Consider the following 16,719-nt stretch of genomic DNA (forward strand, 5'->3'; position numbering starts at 1 on the left):
TGAAGTGGAATCTTTTAAAATGTATCAACTTCACAGACTCTAGTTTCCAGGAACCCAAAAGGTAAGACTGTCGTCACACAGCACACATGGAGCAAATGTGGCAGGCCTTAGCATGATCTGAATCCGGAAAGCATGAAGGAGAGGAAACAAGTAAACACACGAGCACAAAGCTGTAGTGTTTTTTTACAGCAAACCAGGCACTATTTACTGTTTTGCGTGGTTTTGTTGTGTTTGGGGTGTTTTTGTGGGGTTTTTGTTCTGTTTTGTTTTGTGTTTTTCAAGACCGTGTCTCATTATGCAGCTCTGGCTGTCCTGGAACTCACTATATAGACCAGGTTGTCCTCAATCTCACGGAGACCGACCTGCCTCTGCCTCCTGAGTGCTGTGATTAAAGGTGGTGTGCCACTACATCCAGCAACTTTGTATGGTTTATCTCATTTAATCTTCAGAATAACTCTACATTCAGGTACTATTTTAATCTTCATATTATAGTTGAGAAAATTTCCCCACAGAGACTAAGTAATTGGTTCATAGTCACTCAGGTCATGTATTTAACACCTGCAGCCTATTTTGGGCCCAGAAGTGTTATAATAACAGCCACTTGGAAGGCTGCTCTAAGGCAGGACAATTGGGGAGTAGAGAAGACATGAGAAGGAAAAGGCTCTTTCATTCTTCTAGCTCTAAGACCCAGAGTGTTGTTTTTTTTTATGCCTAATGCCATTTATTGAAGGAGGGAGGAGGTCTTAAATACAGGCTTACAGCACAATGGGAGAACCCCAGAGGGCAGAAGTTCGCTACAGAAGTTTTTCAATCGTGCATCTAAGCTGTTAACGCCCAATATGCAGGATATGCAGACAAGGAACTTCCCTTAGGCATTCAGGAGGGTGGAACCCGGCAGGGAATTAGCAAAGGGAAGATATCAAAGACCCAGAGATTTTGACAAAATTAACCAGGCCACCTGAAAAGAACTGTTAAAAGTGGCCGATGAGGGGCTCAGCAGTTATGTGTGCCTATGTGGTGGCACACACCTTTAATCTCAGCACTCAGGAGGCAAAGACAAGTGGATCTTTCTGAGTCCAAGGCCACGCTGGTCTACACAATGAGTTCCAGGCCAGCCAGAGCTACACAGTGGGACCCTGTCTGGGACCTCCATATAATTTGGCTCTGAGGAGTGTCTTCCCTTCAGTTCCTCCTTCCAGGAAAACCTCTATCCCAGAAATATGTCTCTTAGTTTATTCTGACCCTGGCAAGTTGGCAGTCATCTTGGGGCATGGACTCACACTACAGCTCTGCCACTCCTGGAGAGAGACACTCCATCTGAAATCTGTTTCCCATCGCAAAAATGCAAACTGTGGGGCTTGTGTGTCTGTGAGCAATGGCTGTTAACATAGACACTACTAAGCCAAAGGCCTGGTGCATTACATTGTGTGTAATGACCAATGCGTGAGTCAAAAAAAAGCAAGCAGTAGACATCCCACCTTACACACACACACACACACACACACACACACACACACAAAAAAAAAAAAAAAAAAAAAAACAGGCCCACGGATTGTGGTATTTGGATCCATAAATGTGGATTTGATAAACTCCAAGCACAAGAGTAAAACTGTTTAGCAAACTATTAAGAGTTAAAGAAGTTTCAGTAACGAGTATTTGCTGTGGGACGGTAGAATCACAACAGTTTGAATTCTTGGCGAATCGTCCTGAGAGACACACACCCTTTTACAGTAGAAGAGTTTTGCTATCTTCTTGGTTAGCAAACTTTGTAACACTATTTATTCTTCCTGAGACAAGCTGTTTGCGGTGAGGTGCCAGGGATAAATAGGAACTGAGCTCTAATTGCATAGGGCATCATCAGGTCAGGCTCCTAACTGTCAAAGTCTGATGGTTGGAAAGAACGGATTTTGCTTTAGTTGTCTTTGGTCTTTTTGTGTCAATAGCGAGGTTGTTGTGCCCAGATCGTGACCCCCAGAGAGACCACCAAAGACGAGCATGCCGGAATGCAAAAGCAAGGTTTAATTCTGGATATCCAAAAGCAATACAAGCCTAGGCAGGGACTGCGTCCAATACATCCAATGCAGTGGAGGCTGGAAGAAGTGCCCACCTGTCTGCAAGCTCAGTTTTTAAAAGGAAAAGTCACAAGGTTACATCATTTAGGGGTGCTAGTATGGATACAATTCTGATTGGCTCGCTTCTAGGGACTTCCAGAAATTACTTCTAAGGGAGTGGTTGCCCACTACCATTTCTCATTGGCTGCCCTCAGGTGGGGGCATTTCTGTGGTCAGTTACCCTGGAAACCAGGGAGAGGACATTCCATAGTCTGGCAGGCATTACCTCGTGGCTATCTTGTAACTCTATACTTTTACACTTCCTGGTTTCTGGAATCTGAACTGACTGGATTCAGTAACTAATGGCCTATTCCCAAAAGGAGAAATCTTAGGCCTTAGTTTTTGGGTGAAAGCATTTTGGTCTTATTTCTAAGATGGCTCATTTTGGTCTCACAAGGTCTTTGGATTCTGAATGGCCCGAATTAGAGCGCGACGCCCGCTTGTGCCTCAGATGTCCAATCTCTTGCTCACCTTGGCAACCGACACTTCCGGAATCCAGGAGATACCGGAAAGACGCTCGCACGCTTCCGGTGCCGCTGTTGTCATTTCTTAGGGTCCTGGTGGCGCTGGGGGCCGGTGAGCCGTCACGCCTGCAGGTCGTGCCGGGAAGGGAGGTGCAGCCAGCACACGGCCGCGTCGCCGGCGGGTGCCGGGGTGCCTGTCCGAGGCGAGTCGCCTCGACCTCGTTCCGTGAGGTCGGCTCGGGTTGGAGCCTGTGCGTCAGTGCTGCACAGGGCAGACCCGCCAGGTGAGCGGTGCCGCCGTATGCTACTCTCTGGAATGGGCCCCGTCAGAGTTGGCACTATAGACGTGCGGCGAAGTCTTCTGCTGAGCTTTCGGGACAGTAAAGTCAGTGGGGAAGTGTCCTGGCTTCACGTGTGTGCTCTCAGAGAGTTCACAGATTAGTCTTTAAAAAACAGAATCAGGCTCAGCCGGGCAGTGGTGGAGGAAGGCAGAGGCAGGGCAGTCAAGGCTACACACAGCACACAGAAACCATGTCTTGGAAAACCAAAAAAAAAAAAAAAAAAAAAAAAAAAAACCTTCAACAAAAAACAGGCTCAGAGGAAAATGTCTAACTCTGGGGTCTTCAGTGCCTGGTATCTGGAACCGCAGCATACATCCTAGTTACCCCTGAGGAAGCTGATTTCCAAATGGCATGCATAAACGGGAAAACATTTTCCCCAGACTTTGTCAGCTAAGTTAACCACATTGGTTTACCATATCTCTGTCCCTGTGTAACACAGGTACACATGTGCACGTCTGGAAGCCAGTCCTGCCTTCTGAGTCTCCCCAGGAAATGGAGCCCACATCTGTGTAAACTGCAGAGTTGTGGTACGAGAAATGGTCCAGCAGAGGTATAGGGTTATGGAATCGATACTACTGGTGTGCCAGGAGAGACCAGAAAGGCTTGAGTTAAGTAGAAAAGATCTCCAAAGTTCTTACTCTATCTAGTTCCTCCCTTTTGAGTGGCTCTCCAAGAGTTTGAAGGCCACGACTGAGTTCTGCATAAACCAGTGCAAGTACAGTGTTCCAGTATGAGGTACAGCAAGGAAAAGAAACCCGATGTTTCCACCTGGGGCAACCAGGAGAACTGCCTTCAAAAGAAGTGACAGAGGAATAAGCGTTTGTCAGAAATGAAGAAAAAGAAGGGGAAAAGTGCAAACAGGGAAAGTGTGTGTGTGTGTGTGTGTATTTTATAGAGCGTTAGTCCCAAACTTTACTAGTTGAAGACTTTTGAGCCTCCACTCCCAGCATGTCTATTAAAAAATTAACAATATATATGATTTGAATTTCAGTGCATACTACAGAACATATTAAATTAGGGCTAAATAATTTAGTCATTTTTTAACAACCTATTTTCTAGCATACCCTACATTGGAGGCCGTTGCTATCCTTTTAATTTGGATACTTGGGGAGAATAGTTGGAGGTGTGTGTGTGTGTGTGTGTGTGTGTGTGTGTGTGTGTGTGTGTGTGTAAAAAGCTATGAATGCAAGCTGGGCAGTGGTGGACCACACCTTTAATCCCAGCAATCCAGAGGCAGAGGCATTAGGATCTCTGTGAGTTCAAGGCCAGCCTAGCCTACAGAGCGAGTCCCAGGACAGGTTCCAAAGCTACACAGAGAAATCTTGTCTCAAAAAACAACAAAAAGCTATGAGTGCTAAACATAGATATTTAGTTTGAGTCTAAAAGTTTGAGAAGGGAAGTCACTCGGAGTGATTTCTCTATTTGTACTTTTCCCCCTAAAGCTTTGATTTAGCTGCAGAATCTTGCAAGCCAAGGGTGAGTACTCCAGGACTCTGATTGTTCTCCTTATGTTTCTCTAGGTGACACTTCTGCACTTCTTTCTTGACTCTGAAAAACAGCTCCTGCAATTTGAATCAGAGACTCGTTTTCAGTGTGCCTGCTGTAGCTGGAACTAGCTTCTTTTGGGGATCACAATGACCATGGAAGGCAGGGGAACATTAGGTCTTATCCCCAGGACAGCTGGGTATCAGAAGCAGGAGGGGAGCTTGACTGTGAAGCAGGAACCAGGAAGCCAGACCTGGGGACAGAGCTGCAGCTTCCAGAAGAACTACCCTCCTGTCTGTGAAATCTTCCGGCTACACTTCAGGCAGTTATGTTACCACGAGATGTCTGGGCCTCAAGAGGCACTGAGCCGGCTCAGGGAGCTCTGCCACTGGTGGCTGATGCCAGAGATCCACAGCAAGGAACAGATCCTGGAGCTGCTGGTGCTGGAGCAGTTCCTAAGCATCCTGCCCAGGGAGATCCAGATGTGGGTACAGCTCCGTCACCCTGAAACTGGCGAGGAGGCTGTGGCTGTGGTGGAGGATTTCCAGAGACACCTTAGTGGGTCAGGGGAGGTAAGCAGTCAAGTCTACAAGCTGTTGTAGATGTTCTAGATGCTTCTAGAACTCTTCTCTTGACTTGGACTAGCCTGAAAAGAAGCATCCTTCATTTCCCACACTTTAGGCTTGTTTGCCTTTAGGATTCCCAAATCTGCACCACTGATAGATGGGAAATAGTTCTGTGCTGCATGCCATAAGCAAAAATATAAATCCAACTGTCTTCATCACTGTTCTGTTGTGCTGAAGAGACACCAAGACCAAAGCACTCTTATAAAAGCATTCAATTGTGCGCTTGCTTACAGTTTCAGAGATTAGTCCATTATCATGTCAGGGAGCATGGTGGCAGACAGACATATCTGGTGCTGGAGAAGTAGCTGAGAGCTCTACAATCTGAGTTTGGGGAGGTAGTCGGGAGACTGGGAAACCTCAAAGCCATCCCCGGTGATATTTTTTTCTAACAAGGCCACACCTTCTAATCCTTTTAAATAGTGCCACTCCCCAATGACTAAGCATTCAAATCTATGACCTGTGGGGGCCATTCTTATTCAAACCACCATATTCCTCTCCCTGACCCCCATAGGCTTGTAGCCATATCATATTGCAAAATGCATTCAGTCCAACTTCAAACGTCCCCATGTTGTGCCCAGATTGCGACCCCCAGAGAGACCACCAAGGGCGAGCATGCAGGAATGCAAAAGCAAGGTTTAATTTCAGGATATCCAAATGCAATACAAGCCTAGGCAGGGACTTCGTCCAACAGATCCAACGCAGTGGAGGATGGAGGAAGTGCCCACCTATCTGCAAGCCCAGTTTTAAAGGGAAAAATCACAAGGTTGCATCATTTAGTGGTGCTAGTACGGGTACAATTCTGATTGGCTTGTGTCTAGGAATTCCAGAAATCACAATTCAATTTTCCTTCTAAGGAGGTAGTTGCCCACCACCATTTCTCATTGGCTGCCCCAAGATGGGGGCATCTGGTGATTACACAGTCACTATGGAAACTAGGATTGGGACATTCTATGGTCAAGCAGTTGCCTAGGGTGCCAGGGAGAGGACATTCCATAGTCCGGCAGCCATTACCTCCTGACTACCTTGTGACTCTGTACTTTTACACTTCCTGGTTTCTGGACTCTGAACTGACTGGTTTCAGTAGCTTCTGGCCTGTTTCAGTAACTTATGGTCTGTAGCTAAAAGGAGCAGTCTTAGGCCTTTAGTTTTGGGGTGAAAGCATTTTGGTCTTTTTTGGTTCCACACCCATAGTCTATCACAGTCTCAACAATGTTTAAAAGTTGAAAGTCTTCTCTGAGACTCATGGCAATCTCTTAACTATACTCTCCCCCCCCCCCCCCCCGTAAAATCAAAATCAAAAAGCAGATCACATACTTCCAACATATAATGGCACAGGATATACACTGCAGTTCCAAAAGCAGGGAAAGGGAGCATAGTGAGGAAATACTGGACCAAAGCAAGACTGAAAACCAGATTCTGCATCTCCATGTCTAATGTCAAAGCGCTCTTCAGATATCCACTTCTTTCATTCTTGTTGACTGCAACACACTTCTTTCTCTGAAATGCCTTGAGGTAGGGCCCTACAATTGAAATTGCCCTCAGCACAGTCTTCTGTGCTCCTGCTAGGATGCCCATTAATCCTCACTTAAAGCATCCAACTACTTTTCTAGTCCAGAGTCCCAAAGTCTTCCATATTCCTCCAACAAATACCATGGTCAAGCCTGTCACAGCAATACCTGAGTCCCTGGCACCAACTTAGTCAGTTTTCTATTGCTGTGAAGAGACTCCATGACCAAGGCAACATATGGATCTATAGGCAGAGAGAGACAGAGACTGGGCCTGGCATCTTAAAGCCCACTTCCTGTGACACACTTCGTCTAATAAGGTGATACCTCCTAATCCTTCTAATTCTTTCAAATGATGCCACTCCCTGGTGACTAAGCATTCAAAGCTATGAGCCTATGGGTTCTATTCTTATTCCAGCCACCATACTAGCCAAACTCTGAATCAGGTTAGTGTATGTGTGTTTATGTGGAAGAGAGGTGCATGTGCAGCTATGTACATACATATGTGCGTTTATTTGGAGGGGAGGTGCATGTGCAGGTGTGTGTGTGTGTGTGTGTGTGTGTGTGTGTGTGTGTGTGTGTAGGCTAGAGAACAACTTCAGGTGTTGTTCCTCAGGTACTGGTCACCTTGGTTTTTGAGGCAAGATCTCTCTGACCTGGGAATCAGTGGTTAGGCCAGGTTCCTGGCCTATGAGCCTAGGGATGTGACTGTATATGCCTTTCTAGGGTTGGGATTACAAGCATGTGCTATCATGCCCGACTTTTTTACACTGGTTCTGGGAATCCCAACCTAGGTTGTCATGACTACACAGAAAACACTGTGTTTTTTGAACTATCTCCCCAGTGTCCTGTTTGGTTCTTGTAAGTGCAGATAAATGCTCTTTAATACAGTAGCTGTGGGTATAGGCAGAAGATATAATTTAATACACTGTAATCTAACTTTGTGATCTACTGGCCGTTAAATCCCGCTGAAGTTCTAGTACTTTACCCAGGACTTGGGCATATGGTTTACTTCAACCACTACATTGACCATTTATAAACAATAAACCTCATTAGAGACATCTCCTACTGCTTGACATGGATGTGTATGGCCACGTTGGTTTTTGAGACAGGATTTCCCTGACCTGGAAATCAGTGGTTAGGCTAGGTCTCTTAGGGTTTCTATTGCTGTGAAGAGACACCATGACCATGGCAACTTTTTTTTTTTTTTTTTTTGAGCTGAGGACCGAACTCAGGGCCTTGTGCTTGCTAGGCAAGCACTCTACCACTGAGCTAAATCCCCAACCCAGGCAACTCTTATAAAAGTGCCCCAGCCAGCAGGGCTTCAATGGGTTCTCGACCACCCTAAGGACTGAATGATAGGGACAGGAGATACAAAGGAAGACACCAAGTCAAGATTCTGATCAAGGTACAATTTTATTTTTCTCCAGGAGGGTTTATATAGTTCCTACAGGGTAGGGGGAGCAAGAATTGTTATCTACATAGGGTGGGGCAAGCTAACAGGATGTTTATGTAGGATGTTTACAGGGTGAAAGGGTCAAGGGCTCTGACTCAATGTCCTGTTGCTAGGCAACCTGACTGTAAGATGATCTAGTTCCCTGTCTTATTGGGGGTCTGTATTTTTCCACTAACTAGAGATTCTGTCCTTGTCCCTGACATAAAAGAAAATATATAATTGTAGTGACTCACAATTTCAGAGGTTTAGTCTGTTATCATCATGGCGGAAAGTGAGGCAGCATGCAGGAGACATGATGTTAGAGAAGGAGCTGAGGGTTCTTACATCTTGACTCACAGGCAACAGGAAGTGGTCTGAGACACTGGGTGTAGCTTGAGCATGTATGAGACCTCCAAGCCTGTCTTCACAGTGACATACTTCCTCCACTAAGGCCACACCCACTGCAATAAACCACACCTCCTAATAGTGCCACTCCTTTTGAGAGCCATTTTCTTTCAAACTACCACACTAGATTCCTGGTCTATGAGCCCTAGAGAGTCTGAAGTAGGCATAAGTAAGTCTAAGTTGGCTATTTAGCTCTATGATTCTTAGAAGGCAGGTTTTACAATGTGTCATAATTCTTATACATGATCATATGTATACACATATATAAAAATGGGTTGTTATTGAGCAAAAAAGACAGCTGAAGTTGTCCTCCAGCTTCTGCACACTTGTGCATGTGCAACTGCACACATATGTGCACACCCACATATAGATACACAAAGGACTATCTAGTGGACAACTTGAAAACTGGTCTTTACTCAGGGCCTCAGGCTTAACAGTATTTACCATCTGGGCTGTCTTGATAGCTTCACATAGTTCTTAAGCAAATGTGTACCCAAAGATCTGACACAGCGGAACTGGCTATAGAATCTGTTCTAAGAGAGAGATGGCAGAGAAGATTGCAAGCTTTGCTGTTAGCCAGTTGACTTTATTGGTAGTGCTGGAAAGATAGCCTGGTTCTTCATTTCCTTGGCTTTTTTCCTGTATGGGTTATCTTAGAGGTTTGGGTTCTCTACCTTCAAGAATGCACTTTTGAACCCAGTTCTGTTTCCTTATCTCTAGGTTTTACATCCAGGACAAGAACAGGATATGCGTTTAAAGAAGATGATATCTCTGGATGCAATAGAACAATCGCCTTCCTCAACCTCCAGTCAGGGCTCAGCCCCTGAACCCCACTGGGATCCTCCTTATGACCCTCATGGACACTTCGGTACTTGTCTTTCTACTTCTGTCCTCAAATCATTCTTGCTTCTACCTCCTGGAGTCAGTTTCTTTCATAGCCCAACTTGTACCCCACTGAAATCCCAGATTACCCTTATGGCTGGCTTCCTTCCTTAGTGGCTGTATCTGACCTTTTTGTCTATTCTCTTATCATACACGTATCAAGTTTTCCTCAAGCATTTCATTGGAAACACCACTGAGGACCAGAGACATGCAATACACTATGCTTATTTTTAAGAGTTCTTATCTAGGTGGTAGGAAGTCAGTCATACACATAAACAGAAGCAAACTCATAAGATACATTTAGGTGAAGCTGGGTGTGGTGGATCACACCTGTCATTCCTATTCTTGGAAAGCTAAGACAAGAGAATTTTTGAGAGTTGAAGGCCAGCCTGGACTACTTAGTAAGTTTCGAGCTAGCTTGTGCTTCAGATTAATACCCTGTGTCAAACAAAACCTCCAAAACCAACTACCACAAACAAAAGATACACATGGATGATATCTGCCCCCGGTCACAATACTGGCATTGTAAGAGGGGACGATTGGATAAAGTGCATTATGAGGCAGAGTAGGTAGAGGACACTAGAGCAACTAGCAAGAGATTTAATAGTTAAAAAGTGGAGGATGGAGGTAGGGTACAAGGGTACACGCCTTCAATCCAAGCACTTGTGAGGCAGAAGCAGAAAGATCTCTGAATTTGAAGCCAGTCTGATTTACATAGCAAGCTCCAGGCCAGCCAGGCTACATAGTGAAATCTTGTCTTAAAAAAACAAAGTGAAACATGGGGCTGGAGAGATGGCTCAGTAGTTAAGAGCACTAGCTGTTGTTCTAGAGGACTTGGGTTCGATTCCCAGCATCCACATGGCAGCTCACACCTGTCTGTAACTCCAGTCCTAGGGATTCTGACAATCTCACACAGACATACTTGAGGCAAAACACTACTGAACATAAATTATTAAAACAAAACAACGACAACAACAACAACAAAAGAAGAAACTGAACTTGCTGTTTCAAGGAACACTGTCCAGCTTGCTGCTATGTGACAGGTCTGAGAGAGCAGTGAGGACTGTATGATTAAAACCATGAAAGTAAGAAGAATCACTGATAGAGGGAGAAGGAACCACAGAGCTGGACTTCCAGCAGTTCCAGATGGCAGGAGACTGGCTAAAGACCTGCTTTCCAGGTTCAAATTCCAGTACCTACATGGTTGCTCTTCACCACCTCTAACTCCAGTTCCATGGGATCCAACACCTGATCTCCACACCAGGCACACAGATGGTGCACAGACAAAACACCCATACATGTAGAATAAATTAGATTTTTTTTTTTAAGGCAGGGAGGTAAATCAGTCTTGGAAGTGGTAAGGAAATTAATGCAGAGAAAATGTAGTCAGAAGTAGAGCTTCAGACAGGCTGGAGAGAGACCTGAAAGGAACCTCCAGTTCTCAGTTTGACCATATATCACCTGCTGTACTCTCTGAAGAACATTCCCAGCACACTTAGGATTCCCAGCACACAGAGGTCTCTGGAAGAAGCTAAGAGTCAGTATATGTGGAGCTTCCTGGATGCTCACAGTTCCCACCTCTTTCAGCACGTAGACCTTACAGAGCTGAGAGCAGGGCTTGACCCACTGAGTTCCCCTTTCACCCCAGGTCCTGGTTTTCTTGAAGTGGGCAATGCCAGGGGCCAGGCTAATGTGGGGAACTCCACAGCAACTACTGTGCTTAGAATGGTCAGGCCTCAGGTGAGTGTGGCTCTGTTTTTCTTGATTCCATGTCGGGTGGTGGGGCAGTGGGTGGAACTTACCTCTAGACAACCTGAGGAGGCTTCTCTGGTTTTCCTGCCCAATGCTTTCCCTGGAGCTAGGTCCCTGCCCCTGGTGTAATGGGTTCCATTTAGCCCCATTTTGTTCTTTTTTATGAGTTGACCCAGCTCTTTTCCACTATCCTTTTGTACTCTGTTACTTCTGTACTCCTGAGAACTCTGTTCTTCTGGATGAGACTGTTTCTGAACAATAGAAGCTTGTCATTCCAGGAGATTACAGCGAATAAGGACTGTATGCAGAAACCATGGAAAAGCCTGGCACTCAATCAGCATGCCCTGTAACTAGAGTTTTCCTGCCTGGCCCATAGTCAGGACAAATCTCTGTCACCTGCCAGTCCCATAGCCGCTCAGACCCAACCAAATAAACACAGAGACTTATATTGCTTACAAACTGTATGGCCATGGCAGGCTTCTTGCTAACTGTTCTTTTAGCTTAAATTAACCCATTTTTATAAATCTATACCTTGCCATGTGGCTCGTGGCTTACCAGCATCTTCACATGCTACTTGTCATGGCGGTGGCTGGCAATGATTCCCTCCACCTTCCTGTTTTCTCAATTCTCCCATCTGTTAGTCCCACCTATACTTCCTGCCTGGCCGCTGGCCAATCAGTGTTTTATTTATTGACCAATCAGAACAATTTGACATACAGACCACCCACAGCAATGCCCTGTACCAGAACATGACAGAGAAAAATGAGCATGGCATGGCCTCACTGGGTAATGATTCTCATCCCCGGTAACCAGCAGTCTGTCCTCTGTACATCATCTTCACTGTATTCTTTTGATTTGATTTGTTTTAACTTTTTACTATGAATATTTGCAAACATAAAGTAGATGTGGATAATGAACTTCCCTACACCCTAACCCAGTTTAACAGTGGTCATCATTTTCTTTATTTAATGACTGATCAATAGTAGGGAGCTAACTTGGGTTTTCTTAGACATAAGTAAGAGTCTCTTAGGTTTTGGAAGTAAAGATCTTTGTGTTGAGGGATTAAACAAAGCAATCCAATTATGAGCTGAGAAAAGGCAGTCTGGGAGACTCAGCCATGCAGCACGTGAGTTTTACACCAGTGTCCCCTGTGACTAATGCATCTGCTCTCGGGGCGTTTGCTTTCTGTGATTTCCCATCCACTGATGCTCATTCTTAAATCCTGAAACCATAGCTTCTTCTCAGTTCTGTCTTCAGTCCTTTCTTTCTGACTGCTCACTGCGACTTTGCCTGGCTCCGTGGACCATCCAGCTTTAGATCTTACTCTGTTTTGGGGTCAGAATTTCCCTAGAGTGGATTCCGACCAACACAGTGTTTTAGTTTCCTCTGTGTTTTGGAAGTCACTGGCCCAGGCTACAACAGATGCTGGTGACAAGCTACAGATTAGCTAGACATGGGTTTTTCTGGCCCCTGGCCAGCTCTAATCACCTGTTACCCCTTGGGGGCATGTCCAGGGTTACTTGACCCAAAGTGTAGTTCTGTGAGATTCCTCTGCAAGGCCTGAGACCTTGTGATTAGCAAACTCAGGACAGTAGCCAACTTAACAGAGGATGGACATGAGAGTTACTAAACTAAATATTTTAAAGTTTCATTTGTTAAAGATATGTTGGCCTTGGCCTCATTGCAACATGATTTAAAGGAACCAACATTTTGGTATTTGATGATAACCATGAATGACTACAGTACCTTTCCCTAGATTTTGCATTTGAATTTCCAAAACTGCAGACCAGTGTTTAACTATTTAATTTCTTTATTATTTTAGAGACAAGACCACAAAGACATGCTTTAATTTATATTTCAAATCACTGATGCTTCTTTTAATTCTTATAGATATATAGAACTAGCTTTGCCCAGACCCCAGCTCTGCTATCCCCTCCAAACACTGTTCTAAACCTGCATACTTGTTCCCATTGACATGTATCACATGAGATCAATTTGAACTCTCATCACACTGTCACAGTGGAAATTCTCATCAGCTCACTGCCACCTTTGCCTTCTCATTTCTTGCCAACCTTCTCTCCCTCCTTCAACCAACATCCCCCCCAACTCTCTCCACAGGTCTTACTGTGTAGCTCTGTCTGGCCTGGAACTCTATGTAGACCAGCCTGACCTTGATCTTACAGAGATCTACCTTCCTCTACCTCCCAAGAGCTGAGATTAAAGGCACTACCACACATGGCCCAACATAGTTTTGGAGACATGTGGAACTGTACAATGTCACAGTGGAGAGGAACCTAATTTAACCATTCACTAAGAAGACAGTATCACAATGACTAGAAAATGATGCAACATTTAAATGTGCTACACAATTTAGCTCTTACTTTCCAGTCTTTCTCCTACCTAAGCTGTACTAACTCAAGCTTCTTCCATTCCTGCCTTTACTCCCCATTCTCTATGGACCATTATCCCTCTGTGTTTTAATTTTTTTTTTTTTTTTTTTTGGTTTTTCGAGACAGGGTTTCTCTGTGTAGCTTTGCGCCTTTCCTGGAACTCACTTTGGAGACCAGGCTGGCCTCGAACTCACAGAGATCCACCTGCCTCTGCCTCCCGAGTGCTGGGATTAAAGGCGTGCGCCACCACCGCCCGGCTAATATTCTCGAAGAAGAAAGGAAACTACTTTCTCTCTACTTTGAAATATGTTGTCTCATTCCTTAATATGACTTTTTTTTCAGCTACAAAGAAAAAAAAAGAGTAAAAGTTGTTTTCTTCTTTCTTTTAGCAACATGTAAGAACAGGATGGAAAGTTCTACATACACTCCAAAGCATGGCATTTCTAAAGGGTCAGGTTCATTGGACCCATCCCAAGGGGGACTCTTTGGAGTAGCCTTGGCAGAGTCTGGAGGTGGCTGTGAGGACCCTTCAGCACGGATGGAAGAGCAGCCCTCAGACAAAGAAGGGAGTGAACTAGAAAGTGGTTTCTTAGAAAAGAAAGATAAGAAAAATTCCACAAAAGACAGAAATGAGGAATGTAACGATGTAGAGGAACATCCAGATCTTTCCTCTAGGTCTGTTGAGCATCAGCTAGAAGCAAAGAGACAAAAGTTCTATAAATGTGATGAATGTGACAGAGTTTTCAACCAGAGCTCACTCCTCCTTGGACACCAGAGAATCCACACTGGAGAGAAACCCCATGAATGCAATGAGTGTGGGAAGACCTTCCGACAGACACCTCAGCTAATTGTTCAGCTCAGAACACACGTAGAGGAAAAACCTTTTTTTGAATGTAGTGAGTGTGGGAAGACTTATCATCACAGTTCCCATCTTATTCAACACCAGAGACTCCATGATGGGGAGAAACTTTATAAATGTAATGAATGTGCAAAAGCTTCCACTCAGAATTCCCAGCTCATTGACCACAAGAGAACCCAAACTGGGGTCAAACCTTATGAGTGCAATGAGTGTGGGGAGGCATTCATTCAGAGTAAAAGTCTCATCCAACATCAGGTCCTTCACACTGGTAAGAAGCCCTATGAGTGTAATGAGTGTGGGAAAACATTCTGTTCCAACAGAAACCTTATTGACCACCAGAGAATCCACACTGGAGAGAAGCCTTATGAATGTATTGAGTGTGGCAAGGCCTTTAGTCGAAATAAATGTCTTATTCGACACCGGAGTCTCCACACTGGGGAAAAACCATACAAATGTAGTGAATGTGGGAAAGCCTTCAATCAGAACTCTCAGCTCATTGACCATGAACGAATTCATACTGGAGAAAAGCCTTTTGAATGTAGTGAGTGTGGCAAGAAATTCAGTTTAAGTAAATGCCTTATTCGGCACCAGAGACTTCACACTGGAGAAAAGCCCTATAAATGCATCAAGTGTGGAAAATCTTTTAATCAAAACTCTCACCTCATTATACATCAGAGAATTCATACTGGTGAGAAACCTTATGAGTGTAATGAGTGTGGGAAGGTCTTCAGTTACAGTTCTAGCCTTATGGTTCATCAAAGAACCCATACTGGTGAAAAGCCCTATACATGTAAAGACTGCATGAAAGCCTTTAGTGACAGTTCACAGCTTATTGTGCACCAGAGAGTTCACACTGGTGAGAAGCCTTATGAATGTATCGAATGTGGGAAAGCCTTTAGTCAGCGTTCCACTTTTAATCACCATCAGCGAACTCACAATGTGGAGAAGAAGCCCTCAAGTCTGCTTCAGACAACATCTTAAGGCATGGTTCCCTGAGATAGAGAACAAAGAATTTTGAGTTAGTATTGTTTATAAAAATATTTATCAGATTCTTGCCAGGTGGTGGTGGCGCATGCCTTTAATCTCAGCACTCGGAGGCAGAGCCAGGCGGATCTCTGTGAGTTCAAGACCAGCCTGGTCTACAGAGCGAGATCCAGGACAGGCACCAAAAATACACAGAGAAACCCTGTCTGGAAAAATAAAAACAAAAACAGAAGAATATTTACCAGATTGTCTTTGCAGCATTGATCAAATGGCCATTGCTTAGCACCTTCCGTCTGGCCACTCAGGTAGGAGAGCACTAGTAACTCAGTAGTCTCTCCTCATGCACCATTGGAGAAGTACGAACTACATCTTTTATTTGCTTCTAACTTTTATTTTTTAAACTATCTTAAAATATATCTCATTTTTTAGTTTTGCATTCCACAATTTGTTTGTGATTTTCAGACTTCGTTTTAACTTCTCCATTTCACCATTTACTCAAAGACATACTACAAGAACCTCATCACTCCTACTTTGTGGCTATAGCTCTCTTCATTTACTTTGCCCCCTCACATTATTTTTTATTGTGTATGTGTGTTTTGCCTACATGTATGTCTGCGTACCACTTAAGTGTCTGGTGCATACAGAGGCCAGAGTAGGTCATCAGACCCACTGGAACTGGAGTTACAGATAGTTGTCAGCCACCATGTGGATGATGGGAATCAAACCCGAGGTCTTTGACAGAGCAGCAGTGCTCTTAACCACTGAACCATCTCTCTAGCCTTCACATTTGTTTTTTAAAGTTAGTCCAGTATATAACTTCTTATCATTTAAGTTCCTCCCTAGAAATTTTTTCCTTTTACTTGTTAATTTATGTGTATTTGTGTATGATTGTACATGTGAGTGCAGTGCTTTTAGAGGCCAGTGGAGGGCACTGATTCTCTTAGAACTGGTGATCCTGGGTAATTGACATGGGTGCTAGGAATTGAATTTGGGTCTTCAGCAAGAATAGGATATATTCTTAACCACTGAGCCATCGCTCCAGCCCCAGGACTTTTTTTTTTTCTGAATGCTTTCCCTCTTAAACCTCTGTTGATCTGATCTCAAACATGCTTTGAGTTAGTTGCTATATGGTACAACTGTTAAATTCCCTTGTAAGTATTTATATATTTTCATAACAATATGTAGGCTCTTTGTGGGTATATATTTTTCATATATATAGATAGTTAATTATATTAATTGCTAAGTAAATTTTTAATTAATTAATTTATTTTTCTATTATCAGCTTGATACAATATAAATTCTTATCCTAATAGTGAAATGTTTCATTGAGGCTTGCCCAGTAATTGAGTAAAACCAAAACTTATTATAAGCCACAGTCATCCTAGGGTCCCCCCTGCTATATAGCCTCCCTGGTTCTGTGGGTTGCAGTCTGATTGTTCTTTGCTTTATATCTAGAATCCACTTATGAGTGGGTACATAC

At 44.0% G+C, this 16,719-nt stretch overlaps 1 protein-coding gene across 2 annotated transcripts; it reads left to right on the forward strand.

Moving 5' to 3' along the window:
- Positions 1 to 2,594: 2,594 nt before the first annotated feature.
- On the forward strand, positions 2,595 to 15,309 carry LOC114707685 (zinc finger protein with KRAB and SCAN domains 7-like). 2 transcript variants are annotated; one of them, XM_028890492.2, is made up of 5 exons: positions 2,595 to 2,859; positions 3,356 to 3,466; positions 4,437 to 4,973; positions 9,093 to 9,240; positions 13,786 to 15,309. In XM_028890492.2, the coding sequence occupies exons 3-5, from the start codon at positions 4,551 to 4,553 to the stop codon at positions 15,234 to 15,236; spliced, it is 2,022 nt and encodes a 673-aa protein (XP_028746325.1). In that variant the 5' UTR covers positions 2,595 to 2,859; positions 3,356 to 3,466; positions 4,437 to 4,550; the 3' UTR covers positions 15,237 to 15,309. The 2 variants fall into 2 exon arrangements, with proteins under 2 accessions (XP_028746325.1, XP_028746327.1); XM_028890494.2 differs by lacking the exon at positions 3,356 to 3,466.
- Positions 15,310 to 16,719: the final 1,410 nt, after the last annotated feature.

Source organism: Peromyscus leucopus, chromosome 7 (genome assembly GCF_004664715.2).
Source record: "Peromyscus leucopus breed LL Stock chromosome 7, UCI_PerLeu_2.1, whole genome shotgun sequence".
NCBI classification, from domain to species: domain Eukaryota; kingdom Metazoa; phylum Chordata; class Mammalia; order Rodentia; family Cricetidae; genus Peromyscus; species Peromyscus leucopus.